Source organism: Leptosomus discolor, chromosome 6 (assembly GCF_034619465.1).
Source record: "Leptosomus discolor isolate bLepDis1 chromosome 6, bLepDis1.hap2, whole genome shotgun sequence".
Taxonomy (NCBI): Eukaryota; Metazoa; Chordata; class Aves; order Leptosomiformes; family Leptosomidae; genus Leptosomus; species Leptosomus discolor.
The window spans coordinates 14,059,775-14,086,447 of record NC_141396.1 but is presented as its reverse complement, the minus strand read 5'-3'; the positions used below and the strand labels follow the sequence as shown (position 1 = coordinate 14,086,447).

At 40.5% G+C, this 26,673-nt stretch overlaps 1 protein-coding gene across 1 annotated transcript; it reads right to left on the bottom strand.

The window, feature by feature from the left end:
* Positions 1–25,236, bottom strand: STN1 (STN1 subunit of CST complex). The gene is made up of 9 exons (XM_086467073.1): positions 25,104–25,236; positions 20,411–20,506; positions 15,854–15,925; positions 14,200–14,361; positions 12,836–12,947; positions 11,823–11,982; positions 4,710–4,832; positions 4,180–4,252; positions 1–158 (listed from the first exon to the last, which is right to left on the bottom strand). Exons 1-9 carry the CDS (start codon positions 25,234–25,236, stop codon positions 1–3), a joined length of 1,089 nt encoding a protein of 362 aa, XP_086323199.1.
* Positions 25,237–26,673: the final 1,437 nt, after the last annotated feature.

Genomic DNA, 26,673 nt, shown 5'->3' with positions numbered 1-26,673 from the left:
TCAAAATGCCATATAATATCCTTCCATAGTGCTGACAACATCACTGTTACTCTCCAGCAGTTCCAAGACACGGTGCATCACCACTTCAGCCAGGGAGGGGTTGTAGCTCTGCCGAATACAACTCAGGACATGAAGGAAATGGCAGCCTTTTTCAGCATCTGCAGAAAAAAAGAGAAATGCAGCCAGGCATGAAGAAAAGACTTCAGTCTAACTGCCTCTTTTCAACTCTTATAATCCAGATCAGTCATTAAAAAACCCACAGCTGTGGGAGAGGAAGAATGCCCTAGGTAATAAAGCAGAGATGCATGTACTCAGAGGGAAGAGATCCAGTCTGTGCCTACAGTTCTCCAATGATCAACTGTTCCCACTGACTTTTCTGGGAAGCATCAAGGCTGTAACTCTAATATACAAGGCTCATTCAGTACAACCTGATGATGAGGTTAGTAACTTAAAGGTGCCTCCACTGTTCACCTATGCAAGCCATCCAGTTTCTGCAACTGCAGAAGAAACCAAATGGAAATCCTTTTGCTCACATCCAACTTCAAAAATGTCTAGAACAGGTCTGTTGCCAGGATCTGTAACTGCTTACCCAATGCTGGCATCTTGTGGAAAAACTGCTACAGCACAACTTCAATTCACCTAGCAATGCAATCCCCTCCCTGCACTTCAGACTACTCAGACAATTACAGGAATAGAAAGTTACAGAACTTCAGTATCAAATTTTATCTCCTTTTCAGAGGAATGAAGCCTGAAAATGTACAAGAGAACAGAAATGTAAAAATAATCCCCTTTCCTAGAGGGCAAGCCAGAGACAAAGGCCCTTAATCACTGCAGTGTTGCATGCAGCTACTGTATGCCTGGTGGAGCCATCATCTGAAGCTCAGCAGTCCCAGTCAACGTTTCCTCCGACAGACCCTGTAACCCCACTGTCATCAGTGCTGCAGGCTCCCAGTCTCCCCCAGTGCTGAACTCCACAACAGATTTTTTTTCTCCTCTGTGGCTAATGATGGAAAACTAGCATAAATGAGACGCATCAGCACGAAATTACTTTCCTTCTCTGAAGCCCTCAGCTCACATGATGTAAGTTTGATAAGGGTACTGAGAAATTGCCATGGGCTAGAGAGGTCCCTGTGTTTTGTTTTGCTGCCTTTATTTTTATTTTTCCCAGTCTCTACTCTAGAATTGCCTGAGCACGAGAACTGCCTTAGAAGCTGCTGAGAAAAGTCACTGGTAGACAGGAGGCAATGCTGAGTACTGGTAGATAAACAGTTTGGCCTAATTCCTATTAGGCTGTGAATCAGACAAAGATATTTCTCTAGAAGTCAGTGATGCAGCACGATAAAAGACTTTTGTGGCTGGTAGCCAAAAAATGCAATCACCACCCTAGGACAGTTAAGTGCAGAGAACAGAACAATGCCTCTACCTGGTCATAGTGACTGTTGGTAGCTGCATTTTGCATTAGTCATAAGTTTGTCATAAGAAGGTCAAAGTGCCCATCCCTGATCTATAGTAACTTAGCTTAAGTCTCAGTGAACTGGATTAGTGACTCAAGTGTTACCCAACAAGACAATACATACTTTCCTCCCAGATGCTGGTAGAAAATGGCATTTTGGGGTAGCTGCAAGTGTGCACAATCATTAAGTAACCCAAACCCACTCCTAGTCTGCGTCCAGACATTGAGGCAATACACTTCTTGCAGTGGAGTGATGCTGTCCCTCTTTCACTGACATACTGGGTTATAGCTTTTGTCCACCAGCTGAGGTAAGCCAGGCGGTGATTAACTGTCCTGCCCGACTACCAGCATCAGAGAGAACAGTTATAGAACAACTACCACTTGCCCACTGTGGACATCTTACACAGGGTCCGTTCTGACAAATTTAACTTCAAGTGGTTCTGTTGTTTTCCTCTCTACTATTGGCCTCATCTAAGCCTAAAATCAGAGCAAATTCGTCAAAAAAGAAAACAAAACAAATCTGGACTAAGTCTACCATTTTGCAGTTCAGTCTGGAGTCAAAATGTATTGTCAACCTTTTCTGGCTATCTTAAGCCTCTAGACAGACCCACAGTGGCCACATGTGAGGGCATTTAAGATCAGGCTGTTTGGAATTACAACTGGAGCCAAGGACTAGGATTGTCATGTAGGCATATTACAGGTCAGGGTTTGTGGAGCTCCGACTAGGCACACTGAGGATTTTTTTAGTTGTACAATAGTTCCAAGCAGCTGGGTTGGGCTTGAGAATGTGTCACAACTCAAGCAATGGGGTGAGGCATTGCCTTGAAAACTGGCAGAGAAGTATCTCATTGGAGAGAAGAGCTCGGTTTACCATAAATCAGTCTTCCTGTCACAGAAGATTAATATTACTCTTCAAGGAAAAAGGGTAGGAATTTCTTGCAAGAAACAAGCAAAAGCCCTTGAGGTATTACCAAGTTCTTATTTTCTCACTAGGAGCCTGCTCACTAGTCAAGGCCAAGCGGGTGGCTAGGACCGATATCCCACCAGCAGAGGGAGTCCGACAGTTACATTGAGCTCTGCGCTCTTGCATCATTCAGTGACAATAAAATATCTGCAGTAGTACCCTGTTGGTTTTGATTGAAGCTTCCTGACTCTCCTTCTCAAAACCTTTTATTACCAATGACCAGGATATTGAAACGGTCCTTCTGAAAACTAGCAAAGAGACACTGACCTGGAAATTGTTCTCTTTACATCAGGAAACTAAGTAGATGGAAAGCTTCAAGGAGAACAAGAGGATCTGTAAAGCAGTTGCTATTTTTAACCTGCTCAGTACAGAAAACATGGTTTTGAGGACTCAGGACTCTTCAAAGTCTTTTCTGTGACTGATCTACAAGTTTCTCTCTGCTGTTTACTCCTCCTGGTAGAAAGACCTTCCAAACCTCTCACAGAGCACCAAGAGTACTTTACCAGTGTGATAATGCACAAGAGAGGAGTTAACCACTAGGCAGTCACTGAGTCCCCTGTGTCAACTGTATACAGGTTCTGGCCTTTATAGTGGCACAACTGTATATATTAAAAAAACCCCACGGGTTCCCAGAAGAACTAGCTGATGTATAAAATTGACTCTTACGGAGAAAGTGTTTGTATTTGTTACTTGGACAAAAGACAATAAAGCAATGTGATATGGTAACCTGTTGCACTAAAGCAGACTTAGGCAAATAAGCCCATCTTCATTTGCATGCCCAGTAACATCTAACTCCATCCCCCAAAGATACAGAACTTTTACCTCCACCTACAAACCTTGTCTACAATTGTACCACTGCTTAAGGCAGTCAGTTGAAAACTCAAAAGTAATACTACTTCACTTAACCTTTTTTCACTGCAGGATAACCATCATATACCAGGTCCTACAAGCACTATTACAGCTATGATAGCATAACGATACGAGCACTTAAAGGTTATATGCCTTATGTTCTAGTCAGCCTTTTATTCTGTACTAAAGTGCATTCTACCCCACAAATAGCTGCACTCCAACAGCAAGTGATCCCTGCTGATGCATTCTGCCCAATGAATTGAAAGAAACTCTGTAGCAATGTACCTGTGTAATTAGCAGACATTCAAGTCAAGCACAAGCTATCACTATGGCAATGAGACACAATAGGCTTGAGGGACAGGGATAACAAAGTGGATTTTGTTAGACTGAAATCCCTGCAAAGAACAACCACCTAAGCTCTACCTGAGCTTAAAGTCTACAGAGAGTATCACACTGACTTCAGTAAGTTTTATTGTTGACTTAAAGGAGGTGGGGATTTCACCTTTCTATATAGTCACTTCTGTGTCAACTCCCTCCTGGAAACCGAACTAGCAAGATTTGCTACTTATCCAGGGCACAAAGCAACAGCTGCTAGGTGCTGACCTAACTTCACTACATTTAATTCCTCCCAAAATCTGTGTTCTCAAAAGATACAAATCTACGATAATGGCTGCTTAATTCAGATCTGAGAAGTTTGCTTCCTGCTGGGCACACCTGCCCTTTTTCTCTCTCCATGCTCACAGGAAGCTGCTCCTGCAGTCCCACTTTTAGCTATACTGATTAGCTACGCCAGCAATGTAGCTATGAGTTCAAGGGTAAGGACAAGAAGCGTATCTAATCCAGAGCAAAGGGAGATACTGTCATCAATATATCAGCTCCAGCTCATCAGAGCTCTGGTCACACTGCTACTTACGCCTGGGTTTTCGACAGTCTTCTTTAATCACATCAAGGGTGACTTTAAGCAGCTCCTTATCATGGTCAGTCACCTGGAGAAAACAGAAGAAACTGTCAATTTATAGCAGTGTATTTCACAGTAGATGGCATGGCTGTTGAAAAGCAATCCAAGGCCAGGACATATTCTAAACTAACACTGTCATAACTACAGTCTGCATCATATACTGCCTCTGAGACTAATAATGAACTGTCCCAGGTCCCAGGCTTCACTGTGCTCAGCCGCTTCAGTGCACAGTTTGGCAACCCAGTGAACACAGACTGCGCTTGGAACAGCACCAGTGCTGAAGTCTGGTGCCGAGTTACAAAACGAATAACTCAGTGGGTGATACAGAGGTAAAAGACACAATGAAGCAAGCTGCAGATAAGACTTTTGAGTCAGCAGACAGCACTTGGATGTCCAGCTTCTATTTCTGAAACATTTCTACTGTTTCTGCTGACTATGAAAGTCATACCCCTGAACTTGTTTGCAACCACAGCTCAGTTCCTTACATGGTATAAGTCTTTGGAGCTACTAGGTTTCTGGAAAACCACCCCTTTTTCTTGTAGCATCCTTATTGCTTCCTTAAAAACACTGTGAATCCTTTTGGAACCGGAGTAACCTTTTGACTTCACCTGGATGGGAAGAAAGGAATGAAGCAGATTGTGAGAAATCTCAGCTCAACTAAAGCTACCAGCAAAAGCTCCAGATGTTTTCAAGATCAAGTGGACTTCATGTGATTTCATTACACATTTTTCTTCATAATTCATAATTCAAAAATCGTATCTGTTAGGTATGAATTAACCAACAACCCTGAGCTTTAGAAAACAAACAAACACACACCAGAAGTTTGTGCTATTCTTAAGGAACCACAACCTCCTAACTGCCTTCTTTGTAGGTAGCAGGTATTTGATTGTGTACTGAGAACTCTCTTTTGGAATAGGCTTGCGATGTTCACAGAGCATTTGACTGTTGAGCTAATCAAGCTTTGCTCATATTCAGATTTTTCCTGGTAATAAGAGTAGAAAGATAAGGAGATCAGTGCTTTGTAAGGTGATATTCAGGAGGAATCCAAGTGCTGGGGACTGGATTCCCACCATATCCGATTTGAAACTGAGGAAGTGTCCAAGGGAAAGGAGGAAATTGGCAAGAACAATATCTGTTTCTTGTCCCCTTTGTTTCCAATTTTTTTTTTTTTTTTAAAATTTTTTTTTTATTTTACACACACACAGTCTGGTCACGCTCTCAAGAGTTTATGCTCAACCTAATGAAAAGAAAGGGTAAAGAGCAGGCAAGAAACTAAAACGGGTATATAAGGGAACAAAGGATTCAGTTTTGAGGACAGGTGGGAAACGAGTCTCTTGTGAAAGGAGAACCTGGAAGCACATAACTGAGTAGGTTATTTAGAACAAAGGGTTCTGTGTTTGGGACACATCTAAGAGTAGGAAGGAAGAAAGGGGAGGAAAAAAATATGGGAAAAATAGGGTTTGTCTGGAAGTAGAGCAGAGATAAGACAGTGGAATGACAGCTAGGGAAGTGGAAGGAAATAAAGAATCAGTTGTGCAGAGGAGAAAGCATGGGCAGATAAGAGCAAGACCATGACTTACTCTTCTCATCTTTATCTGTCCTACTATGTCCTTCAATCTCCCATTTATCTACACAGGCTGCTTCAATTCCCCCGTTGATGTTTCCTCATCTGTTGGGAGCACACTGTGCTCCCTGTGGTTTTCTTTGTGAACAGAGCTAAACTGCTTCCCACAAACCAACATGTGATAACTAGAACCACACCAGAGCAACCAAAGCAAGATTTGCCAAGCCATTTCTTCAACTGTCACAGTAAATGCTCCCACTCTGTTCTGAACAAAAGCATCAGACTTCACATACCCTACTTCCCTCACCAGATGCACTCACAGAAGCCTTGGGAGTGAAACAGGCGACCATCATGCTTTAGAATGAATTCACACAAATATGCCAAACAGATATCACATTAGCAATGGAAGAGTATCTTTTCACAAAACATTCATTCAATCTTTTTGCAAGTCTCAAGTGAAATTCCAACTGCTTCAAAGTTTGGAAGCTGATGTGCCTAACTGGGAATAGTTCAGAGATCCAATAGGTATATTAGCATTAACATTTAGCACAAGTTTCTCCATCCCTTTGCTCCAGATAATCCTCAATATTTCAACAGGCCATAATCACATCTCTCTCTCCCCCCCCAACAGCAAACTACCTTCTTCCTCTCAAATCAACAGTCAAAAATAATTGTCCAATACTTCAAGATAATTAACATAGAACAATAGCTATTATTCTCAGTTCAGTTTTCTCCATCTGTTCCAGACTTAAGGACTTCAGCGCCCAAACGTTTGTCTGTCCCCCTGCCCACCACAGCTATATCAGTTTGGATACCAACAGACACTGCTTCTAATTACAGACTTGACCATACATCTGGACACCATTCCAGTCACAGCATTAATACCACTATCATATTTCTCTTCATAGTGCCTCTTCTGATGAACTGAAGAAACAAACATAAAATCTAGCAGGAAGGGTTAAGTGAAGACCAAATATTTTCTCATGGAAAAGCAATTCTCATAGCCATATGTAAAATGAAGAGACCTTGCCTCTCACTCTAATGCAGTAATAAATCCTCAAGAATCTTAGAAACTGCTAGCAAAGCAACCACCTCAAGACTCTGATCAATTTTTAATGTGCAAGCAAACACTTGGGGAGAAAAAAAGATAAAAATATCTCCAAAGAAGCACGATAATTATTCAGTTTGGCTTAACACTGAGATCCCGTCAGAAAAGGGAGATAATTAAAAACAGACGCTGTGTGAACTGACACACGGCTCAGCCTGGATGGATACTGAAACAGAATCACTAAGAATGCAAGTCAAGGCATTGACAGAGCGAAGGCAGAGAGGCAGGCTTGGGAGTGAGAAAATAAGTAAGCAGCTGCTACATATCAGCACCCTCTCATATGTGCTGCAGAGTCCAAGGGAAAGGGCTCCATGGCAGAAGGACTGTTCCTGAAGAACAGGCTCCTGCCCTCTTCAGGGGTTTTAATATTATCCTGAAATGACAGGAAAAGTTTTGGTGAGTTTTTTTTCCTAGTGTGTTCTAGAACATGCTTCCTCCTCTCCATCCCTCCAAGCAAAGCAACAATTGAGAAGTTTTAGATTGTGTTCACAAAGAAATCATTTAATCTGTTCTTCTGGTCCACTAAAAATATCTCCAGCATCTTATCCTGCAAATTCATAAGTCAATAGTACTTCTTCCCAATACTTTATCACTTCCTTTTATGCCAAACCAGGCCCTCATTTCCTCTGGATGTTGATCCCCCCTCAAAGCCAATGTACACCTAAGCTTGTGATTTAGTCTACTGAGCAGGAATGTACAGGAGACTGAACACGGGGCTATACACAGAGAGAAGAAATCTAGGAGTCTGAAATCCTGTGTGATTTCACATCCCTGCTTTTATTTCAGGAAGAGATTGAAAAATGCTTGCATTTCAACAGTTATAAAGATGTATTGTAGCCATTAACGTAGTTCCTTCTGAGTCACTTTACTTTTACAAAGCTTTTCATCTGAGAAATGCAGATATCCAGGTGTTTAACTGTTGATCCAAAGCACCAGCAAGATGTGAATCTAGACTTTAAGTTTACCTCTCACAATGTTCACACCCTGGTTTGCAAAGTGCCCTCCTTTGGCATGCCTTAATTTCAGGGTGCACAGTTTCAGGTTCCCTGATGTGCTGACAGCAGGGGTTTTCCCCTCTCCCAAACCAGGTCCTTTTCAAATAAATGAAGCTGTACATGCAAACACAGAAGCATCCAAAAATCATTCACCACTTTTGCAAAACATGTTCTGCCCCCCTCCAGAGACAGAAGCAGCTATTACAACAACAATTTTGCCATCACTACCCTCCCTCCCAAGACCAGCCAAGCAAAGCCAACAGAAGAATCCGCGTCTCCAGAATGAAGCTGGTATTTTAATCAACATATTCCATCTGATGGGTCTCACACAGCTAGAGTGGGCTGGTGTTGTGCAACCGGTTATTCTCAGATCTTTAAAACAAGACAAACTCTGTACAATCAATAATAGGTCAAAGAATGAAGTGGTACAGGAATTAGGCAGTCTGTTCAAAACGCTGAAAGTATGTAACCTTTGGCTCATTATGAATCACAACACACCCTGATGGTGTTAAAGTTTCCTGGTATAACCACACACGTGATTCTACTCATGGAATTGCCCTTTTCTCACACAGTGTTTAATCCTTAGCTTAGACAGGTGACAATTTCAGTAATAGTGATTCTGGACATGTCAGTCCTGAAGTCCTATAATAAACTTTGCAATATACATATTTAAAGTAGCAGTGAAGCTTCCTCAAGAGTCAGGAAGACAAGCACATAACATCAAGAATGTATAATGCACTATGTTATACCTACAGTACAATGTGCAGGGCATATACAGTAAGTATGAACACACTGTAAACCTCCCTGCCTTAACTACTTGTCATTGCTGACCTTGAGATAGCACTCAAACCAAGAGAAATACAAACAGCAGAGTCTGGAAAGCACAACCCAAGTTACGTGTTCAAGCTAGTGACATACACAAACTGGAATGGTAATACTAAAACAGCACACGCATGGAAGAAGGGCACAAAAACGGTTAATCCAAACTGGCTGGTTACAAGTCATATTTAATCCAGTTGAGAAACTGGATGGATCAAGTTCACATGTAGTTTTCTTTAAAAAAAAGGAACCAAAGGCTTGTCCATTTGCCAAACATAATTGCCTAAGTCCAGCAAGTACACTCTTTAGGTTCTCTAACCACAAGATTACTTTTTCTGTTTTTTGCTTATAGTCTTTCCTGTGGTACCCACCTCTCCAGTCTCAAAAGTCTTTTGTTTTAAGGGATAAGGGAAAGGCTACAGCTTAGGGATAGAGGCAGCACTGGTTATGTGAAATAAACCTCCACTGGTTTTAAAAATCCTAACAGATTTGTTAATTTTAAAATATTTTTAAAACCACCAGGCCTTCCAATTCTCTTACCCATCATCCATACACTATAAAATTAAAGGTTCCCTTGTATATTACCAAGCAGAGGACATGATTTGAATTCTGCCATGTGCATCTGCTAGAGGGAAATTTATTCTTGAAAGCCAGAAGACTGCATTGCTGGGGAGGCCATCAGGCCTGGAACTAGGTATTGTAGGACATGTATGGGATGTGGACAGGGCTCAGGTACTGTAATGCTGAAAAGTAACAGAGAGATGCTGCCTACCTCAAGCTATCTCAGCTACCTCTCTTCCTTCTTCACCCCCTGCTCTGCTCCACTGCCAGTGACTCCATAGCAGCTCACCACCTCCTTGGAGAAAATACTCCATGGGGAGATGTCCTCCCACTATGATGAACACTGTGCGAGGACTTTGAAAGTTGGGAAAGAGGTGAAGGGGGTGCACCATATCTCCTAGGATCACAGAGAAAGGAAGAGAGAGGCAAGAAAAGAATTTAACAGCAACTGTGCTCCAGAACACTGGAATTAGGATTAAAAAAAACCCCCACCTCAGTTATACAGCCAAATAACTCCTCCTTTCACATCTAGGAAAAGTGCAAGAAGTGAAGTATCATGTATATTGTGGTGTGGTCTAATTAGTTTGGTCCACTTATCTAGCTCCTGCCTTGCTGAATACACATGAAATCACACCGTTCCACATTAGCAGCACCCTTTCTCCTTTCGGTTTGATGGCAATGCAAAACAGAGGACTACAGAAGGGAATAGAAAGGAAGAGGGACAGAAGTCAGTTCTATTACACTTAGTTTTGTGGATCAAACTGGGTACTTGACCCTTCGCCAATTATGAGAAGTGACACTTTCAAGAGACAGAGCAGAGGAACCACGAAATGCATTTCCAGAGCATTACTAGGTGCTGCTCATAAGGCATGCAGGTCACTTGACAACTGCAGGTTCTTTCTTATGCAAAGATATATAAGCCTCTTTGCAAGGAATTAATACCAAAGGGTAACAGGCAGAACTGCAATTTCTAAATAAGCATCTGTGTGCCCAGATTCCTGGGACATACACTCACACCCTGGCATCAGGGTCAGAAGCAACTATTAATTATTATGACAGCTCCTCATGACTGCTAACAACACTGACGCTACATTGTTTTTGCTGGTTTGGGTTTTTTGGTTGGGGTTTTTTTTTGGTGCTTTTCTTTGTTTGTTCTGCACCAGTTCCTACTTTAAGTGGCTTTGCAAGTTATTCATCTTGATCTTTCTATAAATGCTGAAACTTCAAAAGATGAAAGCTTTCAGTATTAGTCACAATGACCACTACGCCCTTTAACATAAAGTATTTGGGAACTTTTAATACTGTTCCAGCTAGTTTAGAAAAAAATACCCTGTTCCATGTTGGATATTCTAGTATAAAAATTTTATGTCAAAAATGAGAGTAGCTCCTGTTATTATTTAAATCCATGCTTGCCTTAAAGCAAACAACAAAAAAGTCTTTAATAAAAATCAAAGAAACAGCTATCAAAAGGCAGCTATCAGAAGCAGTTCAACAAGGCCAACAAGAATATTTTCATTATTATTTGACCTCATATACAAGGGAGTAGTTTGTTTGTTTGTTTTTTGTTTTGTTTTTGTTTTTTGGTTGGTTTTGTTTTTTTTTTTTTTAAATTAAACAAACATCAGATGTTAACGTAACACAGCACCTAACTTTACAGTGCATATCATAATCAGGCAGTGAAAATGACTGCAACGGATTTATTTCCCCACAGAAAACCCAAAAGTAAACAAGTGAGTCACAACGCTCTAGTTTAAGTTTCAGTTGCCATTGGTAACATGGTAAAAGCCAAAACACCGTTACTTTTGCAGAAATGTACGACCTCACACCAGTTGAGAACCTGGTCTGTAATTTATCCAAATAACACAGAGTAATATAAAGCCATTTTACAAAGTGTTTTCTGTTCTATTTCCCATTCTGCAGTTGATCAAGAGCATACTATCTCACTGGAAAGTTTCCTAACAGTTTGGTTATGTGCAACTGAATGTAAACTCATTTCACTTAAATCCCACCTTCTGATCCTTTCAATCATGGCCTTTCACAACTAGAGATTTCCAACAAGAGAAACACGTAGCAGTGAGCACAGTTCATCCACTCATTATAATCTCCTTTTGAAAACTACATCTCTTTTAATGTATTGAGCTTCAAATGAGAAACAAGACAAAGACTTTGTGCTCCCTTCTCCTGGTCAAATTCAGGATCTGAAACATCTGTCCCAGACAGCTCAAGCACCTTAAAAGGGTCTCCTTTTCTGATACCACCACTATTCGCACACAGGTCAGTTAGTGCCTGTTGCAGGCTGTAAGCTTACTCAGCTCTAATATAAGATCACCCTTAACAGATTTTTCTCATATGGCTTTCTTCAGTACAGTTTTATATGTCTCAAGTGACAAGGTTTCCTGAAGCTCTGTAAATAATTCATGCATAAAGCTATAGCACTTGTGGTTTTTCAATCCTCTGAAGGCACCAGTCTCTTATCTGGTGGTTTATACTTAAAAAAATGTACATGGTATTGCTTCCCCCCACTAAAAACCTGAAAGTTACATTCACTCACCTCCTGACACCCCCTGGGTACATGCGCACCAGCCAGTGACACCAGAGTATCAATTGTTTCCAACTCCTGTTGGTAAAAGGTCTGAATTTTGTTTTCTAACAGAAAGCCTTTCACTTTCTCATGCAGCATATTGATTGAGAAATTCTGACCCTCCAGGCCACTACAAGGATACATAGAACATGTCAAAAGGCAAGAAATATACTACTAACATTTTTTAGAACAATTACCTAAAGTTAGCCTGCTAGGCTGGCTTTCAAAGGTCAAAAGGCAAGAAAAGAATTAACAGCAACTGTGCTCTAGAACACTGGAATCAGGGTAAAAAACCAAAGTTATACAGCCAAATAATTCATCCTTTCACACCTAGAAAAAGTAATCGCTGTCCTTAAAGAATCTGAATTTAAACCCTTAATTAAAACCATTTTTATATGCAATAAACATCCGACTATTCCTCTTCAACCATTTGCTGTAACAGTGCCGTGATTTTAAGATCTCCAGTCTCTGAAACCACCCTCATGCATCAGACCTGCCAATAAGCATCCAGCTACCCTTAAACTGAATACAGGAATTGGTGGTTGACTCATTTTATTGAGGTTATGTATTTGTGACTTGACGATGACAAGGGCAGCAGAAGCTGAGAGTATTTTGATGGAAAAGTTCCTTATCCTTATGCATAAAACAAAAGGTAAGGACACTCCTCCACCTAATCTGTTGACCTCACACCCAAATCTCACTCAAAACCTCAGATTTTTTTACTGGATGCAAGAGGTCTGTACACAGTATTTTACTCCCTTCCTAATATTCAGTTTGGTTCAGCATTGTATTTCTTTTCTCAGATTATGGACAGGTATCTCATCTGTATGGATTACCAGTTATTTGGGAGAAAGCAGGCTGCTACTATACACTTGTGCAGAGTTGGGCCCTGTTCTATCTTTCTCCACAGTTATTACAATAACAAATAAATGATGATAAAATCCCCCACTTTCCTCCAAGACCAGTCTGGATACTGCATTTACCTCTGTTCCTCCTCAGGGCCTTGGAAAGGTTTATCGTAAACTTCTCTGTAGAGACAGGGGAGCTCCAGCATTCTTGAAATCTGAACATCACACACAGGATCATCCACTTTATCTGGAGCAGCATAAAGAACACACATACTTGGCCAGGACTGTCATAGCAATCTTTTAAGCAAGTATACCTGAGGCAGCGTAACAGAGCTTCATGTGCCAGTATTAAATTGGCAAATTTTGTTCACTCTTGTTTTTCTAAAAACAAAACCACAAAGGCCACTCCTGCTTTCGCAGTTTACAGGGAGGTAAATGACCTGTTGTGGTGCATTGCAGACTATGCTTTTGTCTGACAACTTACTTAACTGGAATTTATGATCTCTATTTTGCCTTTCAGCAGTCTTTATCTATTAGATGAAGTTAACACATAGTAAGGAGCTTTATTTGGGCCAATGTGAAAGCAATTTAGAGGCTATTTGAATTCTGTGGCTCTCCTTTAATGAAACAATGGTACTATTACCAGCACTTAAATGGGTTATAGATTCATAAATCTTCTGTCTGGAAAGGAAGGTTGAATTCCCTCCCAGATTTTAGCTAGAGCTGAAAAATCTAGACTTTTTATCTAAGCTAGACAGGGGTTTTAAAAAACGGGCTTCCCCACCCCAAAGGAATTATTTCAGTATTGTCTCTGAAAGATTTCACCGGAGAAAACTCTTACACAACAGCACAGAGGAGAGAAGAAAGTATGTAACTGGAAGCTTCTAGGGTTTAAACAGTGGTCTGCAGAACGCTGCTGCCCAAAGAGCTGTCAGATACAGGGGCAGCACCTGCATACAAATCTGCGCCCAAGTGACTGAGGGTGAGGAACACTTCTCAGTCATTCTGCAGAGCCAGAGAGTTCAGGAGAACCTTGGCTCCAGTGGTACAATGTGCCCATATGCTGCTGGCTGCCCATGGAATGGATTATACAGGCTGCGACAAACAGCAATCGCTTCTCCAAAGCGGCTAACGCTCTTGAAGCGTGACGTAAAATGTCACCAACTCCCTTCCCATGGGCTTTGGCTGTTCTACTTCAACACAAAGAAAACAGAAGAACAAGTCACTCTCAGATACTTGACCACTGTATCTGCACAGTGTTCTTGTATGCATGCTAGTAATCTTTTACAGATTTTCCAGGAATACCTCATTTACAGGCAATCTAGTCCCAGACATTAAGTGTGTCTTCTAACCTTACACTTCTAAAATTGAAATAAAGACATACAGATGAAAATCTCTTCAGAAAAATAAGATGCCAGCAAATAAAGTGGAAATTATTCAATGAATTTATATCTTCTCACAAATGCAGAGTTAATATGTCACAGATCCATAACACTCACAAAAACATGACGCCTGAATTTCTCTTTGTTGCCTGTAAATTCGGATGTGACCTCTGACCCTGACAACATCCCCGATCTCCAGCTTGGTTTTTTGGCTCACCATTTCTTGGAGTTTCTTCATCTGTTCAAGCACAGTAAGACTGCTGGGTGTGCTTGGACAACCTGTAAGAAGTGAGGAAAAGGCCATCAGGCATTAAGGCCAAGAGGACTGTCCTTCTGCATTCAACCAAACACCTAAGCATCATGGGATTCATAGTGCTAAAAAAGCAGTAAGGCCCCAGGCACCATGTGTCCTGGGTAGCAAAACTTTTGGGTGACAAAGCTAGTTTACAGGATTGTATTTATGTAAATAGTTCACCTGAGGAAAGTGTAAAAGAGAGGAGATACTGATTGACCACTGAAAATGTCATAGATGGGGTGCAAAGCTGAAACATTAATTTGAAGTGGGTTTTGTCATGCTAAGATGGATGAATAGAGGAGAAGTCGCTGAACTTTTTACATAGAAGAATGAGTCATCAGAGGTGGGGCCAAAGCATTCATGTGATGCAACCTGATGTCTACACTGCGGCGAGTGCAACTTGACAGAACTTCCCATTTATGTAACACACCTTTGCAGGAGAGTAAATTCTTCATAAGTTAAAACCTGATTAACGATCCAAGTATCCCTGATCACAATTACAAAAGGCTGGAAGGAAGTTTCCTGTGCCCCCTAGGAGCTGTTTTCTTTAGCAGATACAATTAATTAATTTCCATCAGTAAGTGTCAATTCAAGCACTGCTCATGCACACGTAAAATAAGAACTCATGGCTGAAACAAGCATTCTGGGTCCTTGTTCTATTTCAAGCAGTATTTCACACAATTCCTTTAATGAATTTAAGTTCCTCATAAAAAAATGATTTGATTGTGGCTCCCCATTATTATTTTGGAAAGCTGTGCCACACCATCACCTCTCTAAAACTGAGAGCTGTCGTCTTGATTCCAGTTGGGATCATTCATACCACTTGTCACGTCACTATTAAATGTACGCAACTATGCATTATCTGTCTGTATAAATGGGCTTGTTTCACAGGCATCAGTCTAACTTCTGCATCAGGCTTTCCTTTCCCCATCCTATGCATATGTAATCCTAACACTGGCAGATGATACTAGTAACATTTATTTCAGTAGGATTTGATCAGCTCTGTATCATGGTTGTCAGTCTACATGAGATTTCAAGAAGGTCCAAAGTAGAAAGTATTCCATATTTTGAGAAATGGTGGGAGAAAAAGCAAAGAGAAAGCCAGACACTAGTGAGCTGTTCTGTTATTGAGTGAAATAATAGTTTCATTTCAAATGCACAATTTCTGCACATTTAGAACTTTCCCAAATTGTAAGAGACTGCTGGCATCCTCCCACCCTGTTTTAAGCTACTTCTGAGTTCATCACTGACAGTATATGCATGAACAAGAAGAAAATATGAATGTAAACAAAGAAGAAAAGATGAATCCTGAAACTGGGGGGGGGGGGGGGGGGGGGGCGGGGGGGCCGAGAGAGAAAAGTTTAAAAAAAGAGCTGAATTTGCTCTTCTGCAAGTTTGATCATTTACTAAATTACATAAGACAGACATGAGCAAAAATGCACAGTCAAAAGAGGAATTATTTATTTGATAAAGTACCTGATAAAGATGTTTCTGCTACCATGGGATTTTTCCAGCAGACACAATTTATAACTCCAGTGCTATCATCCACTGTAAAAAAAAATTTGCAAGAATTATAGAGTAAGAAAGCAGGTAGTGATCTTCCAAGGAGCGAAGATACATAGATATGTAGGCAGATAACTGCCAAGGATATCTTGTTCCAACTGGTCTGAAAGAGAAAGAGGGTGCTCAACCCCTGCAATAGAGTGCACAGTCATTTCAGCCATGGAAGTAGTTCAGCACCAGATACCATGCTTATGTGCATGGTCAGCGAAGTAACAGGTATATTCTCAAAAAAAAAAAATCAAGCACGAATTTAAGTTATGAGGCTTAAGCACACATATTGGATACTAAAGGGTTTTAATCTCATTTACAAGTTTGGAACAAGAATCACTATCGAAAGCTGAAGTCAGACAAATTAAAACAGGAAACCAGGTGCAAGACAGAAGCATTACTGTAACAGTGAGGAAACAGCACTTCAACACTTCGGGGTGCAGTCACGTGAGTAGCCAACGAGTGCTGCTACCTCCAGCTGCATTGGTTTCCATGCTAATATTGTGCACAAAGTCTGCTGGCCTTTCCCGTACAAGATGTTCCAGAGAGCAGAAAGGCCGCTCCTTTAGCCAGGAAGGACAGAAGACAGCACACACTTGTGGTTCTGCTCTGGGCCAGAAATTCCTGACTTAAAGTATATGTACTGCTGGCATGCAAGCCACTTCTGCTGCAGAAAAAGCTTAACACCTTCTCTGGAGCACGGCAGCTATCTCGCTTTTCCTGTTTGGCTAGTACCCAGTCAAAATAAGTTTTGTGATTTCTGCCCCAGGCACTGCATTATCAACGACAGCAGAAAACGACAAAACCCAAAGAAAACTAAAAAACTATCAGAAGAATCAACTGTTCTACAGATTAAGAGACTGTATATAGATGGCATGTCCAACAAACACTCTCCGAATAAAAATGCACTAGATGTCTGGCAAACCACAGCAAGGATCACAATTCATGTCCAGCTAACACTCCAAGCGCCTTGCTCCTTGAATGTAACCATCTCCAAAACTGAGCTTCCACTCTTCACAAATTGGAATCTGCAATTTTCTTCTGCTCCTTAAACCAGGTCCGTGACTACAAAAGTAACAGCAATGTTTACCAGGAAGGTGCTGATTGGTACCTGCAGTCATTTCCTCTGGGAACCATAGCATCAAAGCAAAATGCCTTTGCATTGTCTCACGTGTTTTGACACAAACCCCTCTATTTGGGGGATCCAGTTTCAAATCATTGTCTTGCCTTCCTGTTTCCCAGTAGCTTCGCTGCACATTCCTAATAACAGCATTTATAAGATACAGGCAATTCCGAATTAGACCAGAAAAGTAGGCTTATCTCACTGCTGTCCCCCTTCTGAGCTGCTGTGTCTGCAACTATTTCAAGCAGCTTTAATTTAGTACCAGAGGACAGTTAATGATCTAGCTGGTAGGATTTCCTCTCCTTGGTATAGTCAAAACATTTAGTAGGAGTCGGAGCCCCCACATACCATGCCAAGCCGTCTACATAAGCCAGCAATGCAATAAGAAACAGGGCAGACGATGTTTCGCTGCAGCTTCTCAATGTTCCAGCTTGCGACTGGCTGTTGCACCAAGTGCAACAGACAGGCTTCCTATGAAGGGCTTAGAAACAGAATAAACAAGACTGAAGGATTAGGAGGCGAGACTCCTCCTCATCAATGCAACAGCTGAAAACGGAGTTGTGGAGAGACTGAACTGTTCTTGACCACACAGGGAATCTGGTAGCAGAGCAGGGCTCTGAAACAAAGCTTTCCCTGTTCACAAATAAAAGCTTTGAGCAAAAAGACAAGTAACTCCTGAAGTACAGATGAATGAGAACTCTTGCAATTGTATTCTAATTAGACATGCGAATGTTAATCTATTTTAAATGCACTCAAGGGGTCTACATGTTTTTGAAAACTTCCCGTGCTCCCTGTGTCGCCTTTCCTCATCTCCTTGGGTTTAAACTTTTGTTTGTTTGGTTTCTTTGTGGGCTTGGTTTTTTGGGTTTTTCTGTTTTGTTTTGTTTGGGCTTTTTCAACGCCTACATTAACTATTTGAGGGGTAGCAGTCCCAAAGCTACCTGGTAAATGAAGTAATTGTGTTCACTTTTATTTCTTTATAACAAAAAGAGTATGGATCTTGTAGGGCCTGCGTGAGCCTACTGAGATCCCGGTGAGGGTTTTTGTTTGTTTGTTTTTAAGGCAAGTGCCTTTTAGCCTTTCAAAACAGTTCTGAAGTATAAGGAAAACCATATGTGATGTTTGGTTTTGCTAAAAAGGAAAGGGAAAAAAAAAGGTCAGAAAAGTGCATTGACTAAAATATGAGCTTGTTCAAAGCTACACTTTAATTAGATACTCTTGTCCTAATTGATCATAATAATAGCAATAAACAATCAAATCAAAATGTCAAAATCAGGTTTTACACAGAGCACAATTTTTTTTTTTTTTTTTAAGCCAGGAAAGAGCCAATTCACTTTCTTTTACAATTACTACTTTGTCACCAGTTCTGGCTGTACAGTTTTCAGCACAGAGAGAATCTAAAATTGTCTTAAAATGAGCAGTGTGTATTCTGAAGTAGACAGTTAGGAAACGAGGAGGGCAGATAGTGGCAGTGACACAAAGACATTGCAGCTCTCTATCAGAGAAAAAGTATAAAGGGAGAATTGCTTTGTAAGTCACTTTCAAGCAGATGGAAAGTGAGCAAGACCTGAGCAGTGCGCGGCACTCCGACTGATGCAATGCCTGCTCTGTGACTCACCAACCAGTCTGTCCAACGGAGAGATGCAAGAACTTACAAGCAGGAAACTGTCTAAGAAGGTACAATTTTAAGCTGCCGGAGTCAGCCTGCCTGAAAGGGGGGGCAGGCTGGGGAGGAGCACCCTGGCAGTAGCCTGAAAGCTCAAACCAGGAACTGCTGGAACAAAGAGTGGAGTTGGATGCGGAAGGACAGCAGGAAGCCAGGCTCACTGTGAGCTGCACTTAAAGGTTGGCTGATCTAACATCATGGCCTTAATTCCACGACTCTGCAGTTTCTTTTTCTTTCTATTCCTCCATTTTCTGCCCCAATCAAACATTTCCAATGAGTTTACACCCGAACTTGCTGAGAGCAGCATGGGAAACCCTTGCCCATAGAATTGTTTTTGCCTTGGTCATTTTTATTCTGTCTTCCTCTGTTCTCGTGAAGTGATAACTGCATTTGCGACTGGAGCAATAAAGGAATAGCAGCTGACATTCAATTTATGTTTCAACACTTCTTTACATCATCAGTTACATCTCCACGTCTTAACTTAGGTGCTTGCTTAGCCTGTGCTACTTCAAGTGCCAGAGAAACTTGTGCTTCAAAATACTTACTTACTGTCTACTCGTTATTTAGCATAATGGCAGCATAATAACAAACATCCAGAAATTAGACTTAAAAAAAATTCTAGAAAATATCAGCTCTAAAAAACTTGCAGGGATGTTTCTATAGAGCACAGAGTCAACTCTAAGCAGCCGCACCCAGTGCAGGCTATGCTAGATGTACCAACAGTTAATGCTACTCCGCAGCAGTATGATGCAACTGCAGGTGTTGTGGAAGCCAGGACCTGGTTATGTTGTCAACTGTATCTTCACGCTACTCCCATGAGTCAGGGAATTGCTGCTGACTCAATTTTTATAAGTGAGGGAATTGGGTAAGAAGAGGCGCCCTGTGACTTACCTCCATCAGGTGGAAACCCACAGCAGAGGAAGACACTGGATGCGAGTCCTTCATGTGCTTCTACAGGATCTATGCATTTGGCTTCCTCTTCCTACCATGAGATCACCTCCCCCACCTTGTGAAACTTGCCACATCACCACTATTCCACTCTTGCTTTTTGTCCAGATGAGAAAGACAGCTGAACAAAATGACAATCAGCTGTTTCCATCTTAATAAAATAGTCTGAGTATTGGGAAAAGCAATAGGGAGGAGACAACTCCCAGCTGGTGCGGGCAAGGACTGGTACTACGATGCTTGAGTTAGATTTGCTAAGGCTCTTACTCTTACACATCTAAATATAAACAAGCTCCCGACTGCTATTAAAAGCTGGCTCCAAGATACAACAGAACATAGAAAAAGTCAGAAGGGATTTCTGAGGTTCAGAAAAAGGAAGAAGTTACTTCCCACTTACAGGCACTGTTAAATCCATTTATATCTGGCCAAAGGAATGGCATATACACACATATATGTATATGAGAGGAAGATGGTAGAGTCCAGTAGCAAAGCAATAACCAAAATGAAGATTTGCGAGATGACTAAACAAATCACTCTGTTTTAACTATTTGTTTCTCTGCTTTGAAGTGGAGATAAACAGTAGCTTCCCTAAGTAATCTAAGTAATCTGCAAATACACATTATATTAGGATACGAGCGCAGTTGCTTCAAGAACAGACAATGACCAAATAAGGCAACCTTTAAGTTCTGACAGTAACTAAGATCAGAAGGCTGATAAGTGCAAGAAGAAAGAAAGAAATTTTTCTTACCTCCATAATTATAAAAGGCATCTCGCTCTTTTGTTTGAACGACTACCCCAACAACATCCACCTGTCTTACTGGGTGTCCATTATAAAAAAATATACCTAGACACAGAACATTCTTGGTAAGTGTAACTATTTCTTTCAACATCCTACTCTACATAGTCACATTTGTCAGTAAAAAACATACTTTCTTACATATTTAATATATCTTAAAATATATAAGTCATATATAAAATCCTCTGGATCAGTGAGGACTGGGAACACTAGAAGGAAGTAGTATTAACTCTACTTAGGATATCAAAAGCTTGCTTTTGCAGTGTCAGAACTTTATTAACCTCTTGTTTTCTTGCATGTTTGGATCTGAAAAGCAGTTTGTTTGCTGCTGGCATTAGGGTTTTTTTTAGTTGGGTTTTTTGTTGGTTTATTTTAGTTTTGAACTTTTTTTTTTTTTTTTTACATCTTCATCAGGCTTCAGAATAAATGACAGAACACAATGGAAGCAGTCTGAGCTTCTCACAATGCAGCTGTTCCCGATTAAGGCAGGACCTCCAAAAGGAAAACGAACATAATTGTGTCTTTCATTTCTAAAAGAACAGGAGCCATGGGACGGGGGCGGGGGGTAAGAAGCAACCCCTCTTAGATTGCAGAGCACACTACGCAGTCATCATGGACAGCATTCTACACTTCAGTTTCTGAAATAACACGTTCTAAAAACATCCCTTCAAACCTATTTTTGTGATCTGTAAAGATGACTTGAATAAGAATAACATGCAAAAACATGTCCAGGAAACAGTGAGGAATCAGAGCCCAGAGCACTTTGACAGCACTGAGGTTGTCACATGGCATAATCCCTTTCAAGAGGGACAAATGTTAACAAACACCGACGTAAACATTATACACTGAAGCTTCACAGTCCACTAGCAGGAGGATAATAGGGCAACAAGCTCCAGATATATCCTGGGCTGGCTAATTGTCAGTCAACGTTTTTTCTTCAGTTTTCGAATATCACTGCTTTACTGAGATATGCCATCTGGGATGTGCAGTAACTGTCTTCTAAAAACTAGGTAACTCAAGGGATTCAGAAAGTAACATTTGGCTCCCTACACTGTGGAAAGTCATATTCTTACAAAGGGAAAGAGAAACACTGCAGCAAGGGAATGAGAAAAATGTTCTATATAAAAAAAAAATCAAAACCAAAATCCAAAAATAACTTGTCCTACATAGGTGGCAGCCTTAAATGATCCTGGAATTAACTTTCTTCATGTAAGAAAGACAAAACCCCCAAAGTTTCAGAAGAAATCACAGGCGATCAGCCAAGCAGCTCACAAACAGAAGTTTTGCTCATAAAAATTCACTGCAATATTTTGAGGATGCATCTATTGCTGCCATCCTAGAGCTGGCTACACTAATCGTGCAGTCACTGATCAGGTCTGATGTAGAGAATGTTTAGCAGGTTTGTCCACTTTTCTCTCATTCCATTTACCAGGACACCAATAAACACTGCTATAGAAACCCTCAATGGAGATGCTCCCGGTGTATATAATTATTCTCTAAACCTTACCAAATCCCTATAAAAGAAGGTCTGGGTCAGTTTCGGGGTAAGTCTGTGGAGCAGAGACTCCAAGCTCTTGACTGTGCAAACAAGCAACATGTTATTATATTAATTTCCCAGTTAGTAAGCTGAGTTTTGGCAAATGACAGTGATCAGATAAAACTGGTTCTCTCCACCCCCATAAACTCACATAGAACTCCACCCCTACTCTCTGAGAAACAACCCAAATTAATTCGAAATATTAAATTATATTTACATTATTAAAAGTTGTTGAACTTGACAACTTCAAAGTGTAAATTGTTTCTCCTGCCAGCTTATTTGTTCAAAATTATGTTCATATTGGTAGCAATAAAAATATACTGAACATTCGAAGCTACGTGCAAGCACATTCAGTCAAGTTCCTAGTAACCCAGTAAACAACACACACGCTAATAGGCTGTTACCACAACAGGAAGCCGCAGCAGCAGTATAGGGGGCTATAGATACAGAGCTCTCGAGGGCAAGTTCTGGTCACGTCTTTACCAGCGTTACTGAGCACTGAGCTGTTTGCCATTGCTTCAATTATTATTACCTCCTTCTATGCTATTTGTAGCTTCCCTCACTTGTTGATAAGCTGTCACAATGCAGTGGTGCATGATAACTCTGAGAAAAGCTCATTTCCATGATGTGATTATGTGTTACAACCGAGTTTGACACCCACTCTCATTGCAAGGCCTCTAAGACAACACAATTGCTGTTTTTATCTGGGAGGCTTTCCAGCCTTCTTGTCACCATTTATAGCAGGAGAGTAATTGGCCAGGTTTACTGCTTTCGTCTGTGTGGTTTTAAGGGATTAGTCATTGTGGCATCAAATCCTAGTGCTTAAAAATGGAAAGAAAAAGCTTATTAGGTCATTCAGTCCATTTCCTCAGGTCCAACACAAGACCATTCCGTACAGTAAATTCCTGGCAGCCTGTACAGTCAGGATATAAACAATCCCAGTGAAGGGTATCCCACCTTTTTCCTGGGAAGGCTGCTCCACAGTTTAACACATGTCACTCTAAGGATGTTTTTCCTGACATTCAGTCTGTGTTTCTTTCCATTCCTCCTAGTTACAACTCTTTGTTTTGCACTTATTCATTCTTAATTACCATTACTTAATGACTGATTTATAGCCAATCACATACTTAGCTTTAGCTGGTCTTTAATAAACCCATTAAAGGCAGGAAACACTGACAACAAACACCTACCTTCTTCCTTCCCTGTTTCTGCTGTGCTATCGTTTGTTGCCCACAAATATGATACGCTGAAAGATGTCTGGTTTGGTACATACACAGCGCCAGAAGAATGAACAAAATCCAGGATGTTTTTTCTGTGAAATTTCATTTTATTCTTTAAAGTCTGGCTTAGAAAATGATACAGGATTGCAAGCAAGCTTAGCTGTGCAAAACGCTGGATGCACAGGAAGTGGAGAAAGCTCCCATGCACTAATTTTAAAGGTTGATAACATGACAAGACAGATACCACTTCCTCAGGATCATTTCAGAAAAATAATAAAAAAGTAATAACAAAGCTGAAATAGTCCCTGAAGCAGAAGAAAACTCACTTAAGTAAAAGAACAGGAAGAGTAGTGAGAAGGGAAACTCAGGTAATTTAGAGGTAAAAAACCACCACAGGATTGTACTGTCTAGGACTGTTCTTGCTCTTGTGAAATGTTCATCAATGTTCATATTTAATTGTTCTGAAAGTATTTTTGCGTGTGTGTGTACTGATGTCCAAATTCAAACTACAATCCTATTCTGCTGACATTGAATTGTTTTGTCCTTTGTTTGAAAACAATTAAAATGTCTCCTAATTGAAGTAGAAACAGTTGTTACCAGATGCATTTGCTACACCAATACTACTATAAAACTCCACACTTTAAAAAGGCCTAAGTACTATTCACTCTAGTGCAAACATTAACAACAGACTGTAGCCTAGTTCTTGTAACAAATTTAAAACAAAAGTCTCCCATCGTGTTAAATAACAAAGAGGTATATGTACTGGGCTTTGCAGTTTTTGAAGTCCCCATGTACATAAAAATGGTTGAGAGAAAAGAAGAAAAAACCCCATCAAGTCTTCATTTCAGCAAGAAATGCTGAAACACTGCTGTTATCCTTGCCATTGAAGAAAAATAAATAAGAAAAAAAAAAGTATGAGGCAGAGCATATTCAAAGAGCCAAACGGATGTACCTCATCTCTGGGAAGATTAAAAAAACCAAAAACAACACACCAAAACCAAACCAAAACCACACACTCTACTTAGGGTTTACTGCTTTTCCTCATTAATTCTAAGTTCCTTGGGTTTCTCCCTGATAACCTTGCACCTTGTCAAGCTTCAGTTTGGAGTAATGAACCCTTCTACAGCAGAAAACACACTGCAGTCTATTTAAAGTCTTTGTAGTGAAAACAGAAATTCAAGGTCAGACCCATGTTGCTTCAGACAACGTACACATGTGGGTGACACTGGCTGAAGACCAGCAGGAAACAGACTGGAAAGCATACAATTTCCAACAATGCTTAGGAAATAAAAGGTGTGGTATAAGATTCAGCACGGATGCCAGAATTTACAATATGGTTGTTTAAATGTATGAAGAATGTCATGGATCTAGAAATTAAGCAGACAAAACCTCAAAACCTGTATCTGTTTTATAATATATTAATATCCAGAGGAAAAAGCAAAACACATACACCCAATGTCATCAACTGTCCAAATTTGGAACAAAGTAGTAAGGCATAAAATCCTTCTCAAATGTTGTAGAGACAGTGGAAAGATACAACCTATACGGGCCAGAAAGGACAAGCATTTTTAGAATTAACTTTATCAGAATATACAAGCATTACCACACAGGGGAAACACAGCATTACCTTAATGTAAAAGAGGTGCTGTATCTACATATACGAGAGAAATAAACCCCATTAGAATGAGCACAATTTATTTTTCACATCTATTTCACATACAACCTGTTGTTCTTAGAACTGTTAAAGATACTAACGTCACTCAGCTTAGGGGTATGGAAAACTACTTTACTGGTGTTTGTGAAGCATTCTGCAGTCCCTCGATAAAGAGCACAACATAAATCCATCATAACTCTGTGTGCATCATAATCAGCACATATAAGTACATACCTGGCACTTGTTTAGATTCTCTCATTTCTTTTATATCTTTAATATAGAGTCTTGCAAATGCAGAAAATACAGGATCCATCCCCCAGTGCAGAGAAGGCATCTCTTCTTCATACTTCTTTGACTCAGACTGCATTCAAAACCTGTGAATGCAGAAGAACTTGTAATTATTTTCTACACAGGTAAAGAGCTGTTCATGTACATCCCAACTGAATGAAAAAATAGCTTGTGATTTTACACACAGTAACACAGTAGAGCTGATAGCCACACACAGGAACTTACCTAATACAATGTTATCTTTGTGTCACTACATGAAATATTCAAAGTATCAACACTGATGATTTTACTGAAACTACTGAGACTTGACAGCAACAGCATTTTGCCCAGCTCCTTCAAATGAAATAGAATTTCAGGGATTTCTCCTCTATGGACCCATAAACAGAGAAGCAAATACAACACTTCTGTAAAAGCAGGAATGTGGGATACTAATTGGTTACTTGCTGTACACATGGTTCTTTTTTGCCCTACCATTCTCTTTCCCGTCCATAAGATCTTCTCCTCATTGTTCATCCTGTGCTTTATTGCAGTGGTGGGGGAGGTTTATTTTATATAAAGCAAAAGCAGCCAGCCCTTCTTTATTTGGGGCATACAGCCTGCCATAACTTTGTAATTGTTACTTTCCCCTTTTACTTTTCCAGATTTCCCTGTTTAATGCCTGCTATCTTTTGCCATTACCAGAGCCAATTGTCTGCTGATCACAGAGCTCATGTCAAAAACCCCAGCAGTCAATTCAGGAAGGATCCTTGTAGAGATTTGGAAGCTGAATAAACTTTTTATTAGCTTCTCTTGTACGGATAGCTAAATTGTTCCCATAAAGCTCTCCAGGTCACCCTCGAATGGGTGTCAGCCACTTACAGCTGCAGGGCAAAGTTGGTAAGTGGACTGATTTTGAATAGTGTGCAATAGGGCTGAGATTTGGCAGCTACAGTCTCCTGAGAGGGAGCAGCTCCCTGCTATGGGTTGCCAGTGACCTCTGTAGTCTTCAGGAGACACTTCTAGCTTCTGGTATAGAGGCAACACGCCATGAATATCATCGTAGCATCTTGCTCCTTTGAGAAACAACAGAGCTTGGATTCTGCATGATTTCTGGTTTCACACTTAAAGTTTAATTTGGGGCAGAAAACCAGTGTAGCACAACATGCTAGAGTGTTGCTGACATCTACTCTACACTGTGAAAAGAACTGCAGATGAGAATTTTATTAATTTCCATTTTTAAATTTTTAAAAAAATTCTTTAAAAGCAACAAAAGGTCAGTGACCTTCCTTAAACTGGTCATTTGTTTTGTGATATGTTGAAAGTATTTGATTTAGTCAGTTCCACCAGTCACTTCACCTTTGAGTAACAAACGAAATAGTTTTGTTTACACCTGGATTTATGTCTCACTCCCTGCCACAGACAGCTTTTCCCAACCTCTCTCTTTTACCCATGCAATGTCTACTCCAAAACATCTCACCACCCTTTTCTCACTTAAGCCTCTCTGTAAAGCACACTTTTTCTGCTGCTGAACTGCAGA

Coding starts and splice junctions, on each gene's coding strand:
- STN1 (XM_086467073.1), bottom strand. CDS start 25,236: ATGCAGTCTGAGTCAAAGAAGTATGAAGAAGAGATGCCTTCTCTGCAC. Junction 20,507..25,103: donor AGAATCTAAACAAGTGCCAG/GTATGTACTTAT, acceptor TTCTGTGTCTAG/GTATATTTTTTTATAATGGA. Junction 159..4,179: donor AGACTGTCGAAAACCCAGGC/GTAAGTAGCAGT, acceptor TTTTTTCTGCAG/ATGCTGAAAAAGGCTGCCAT.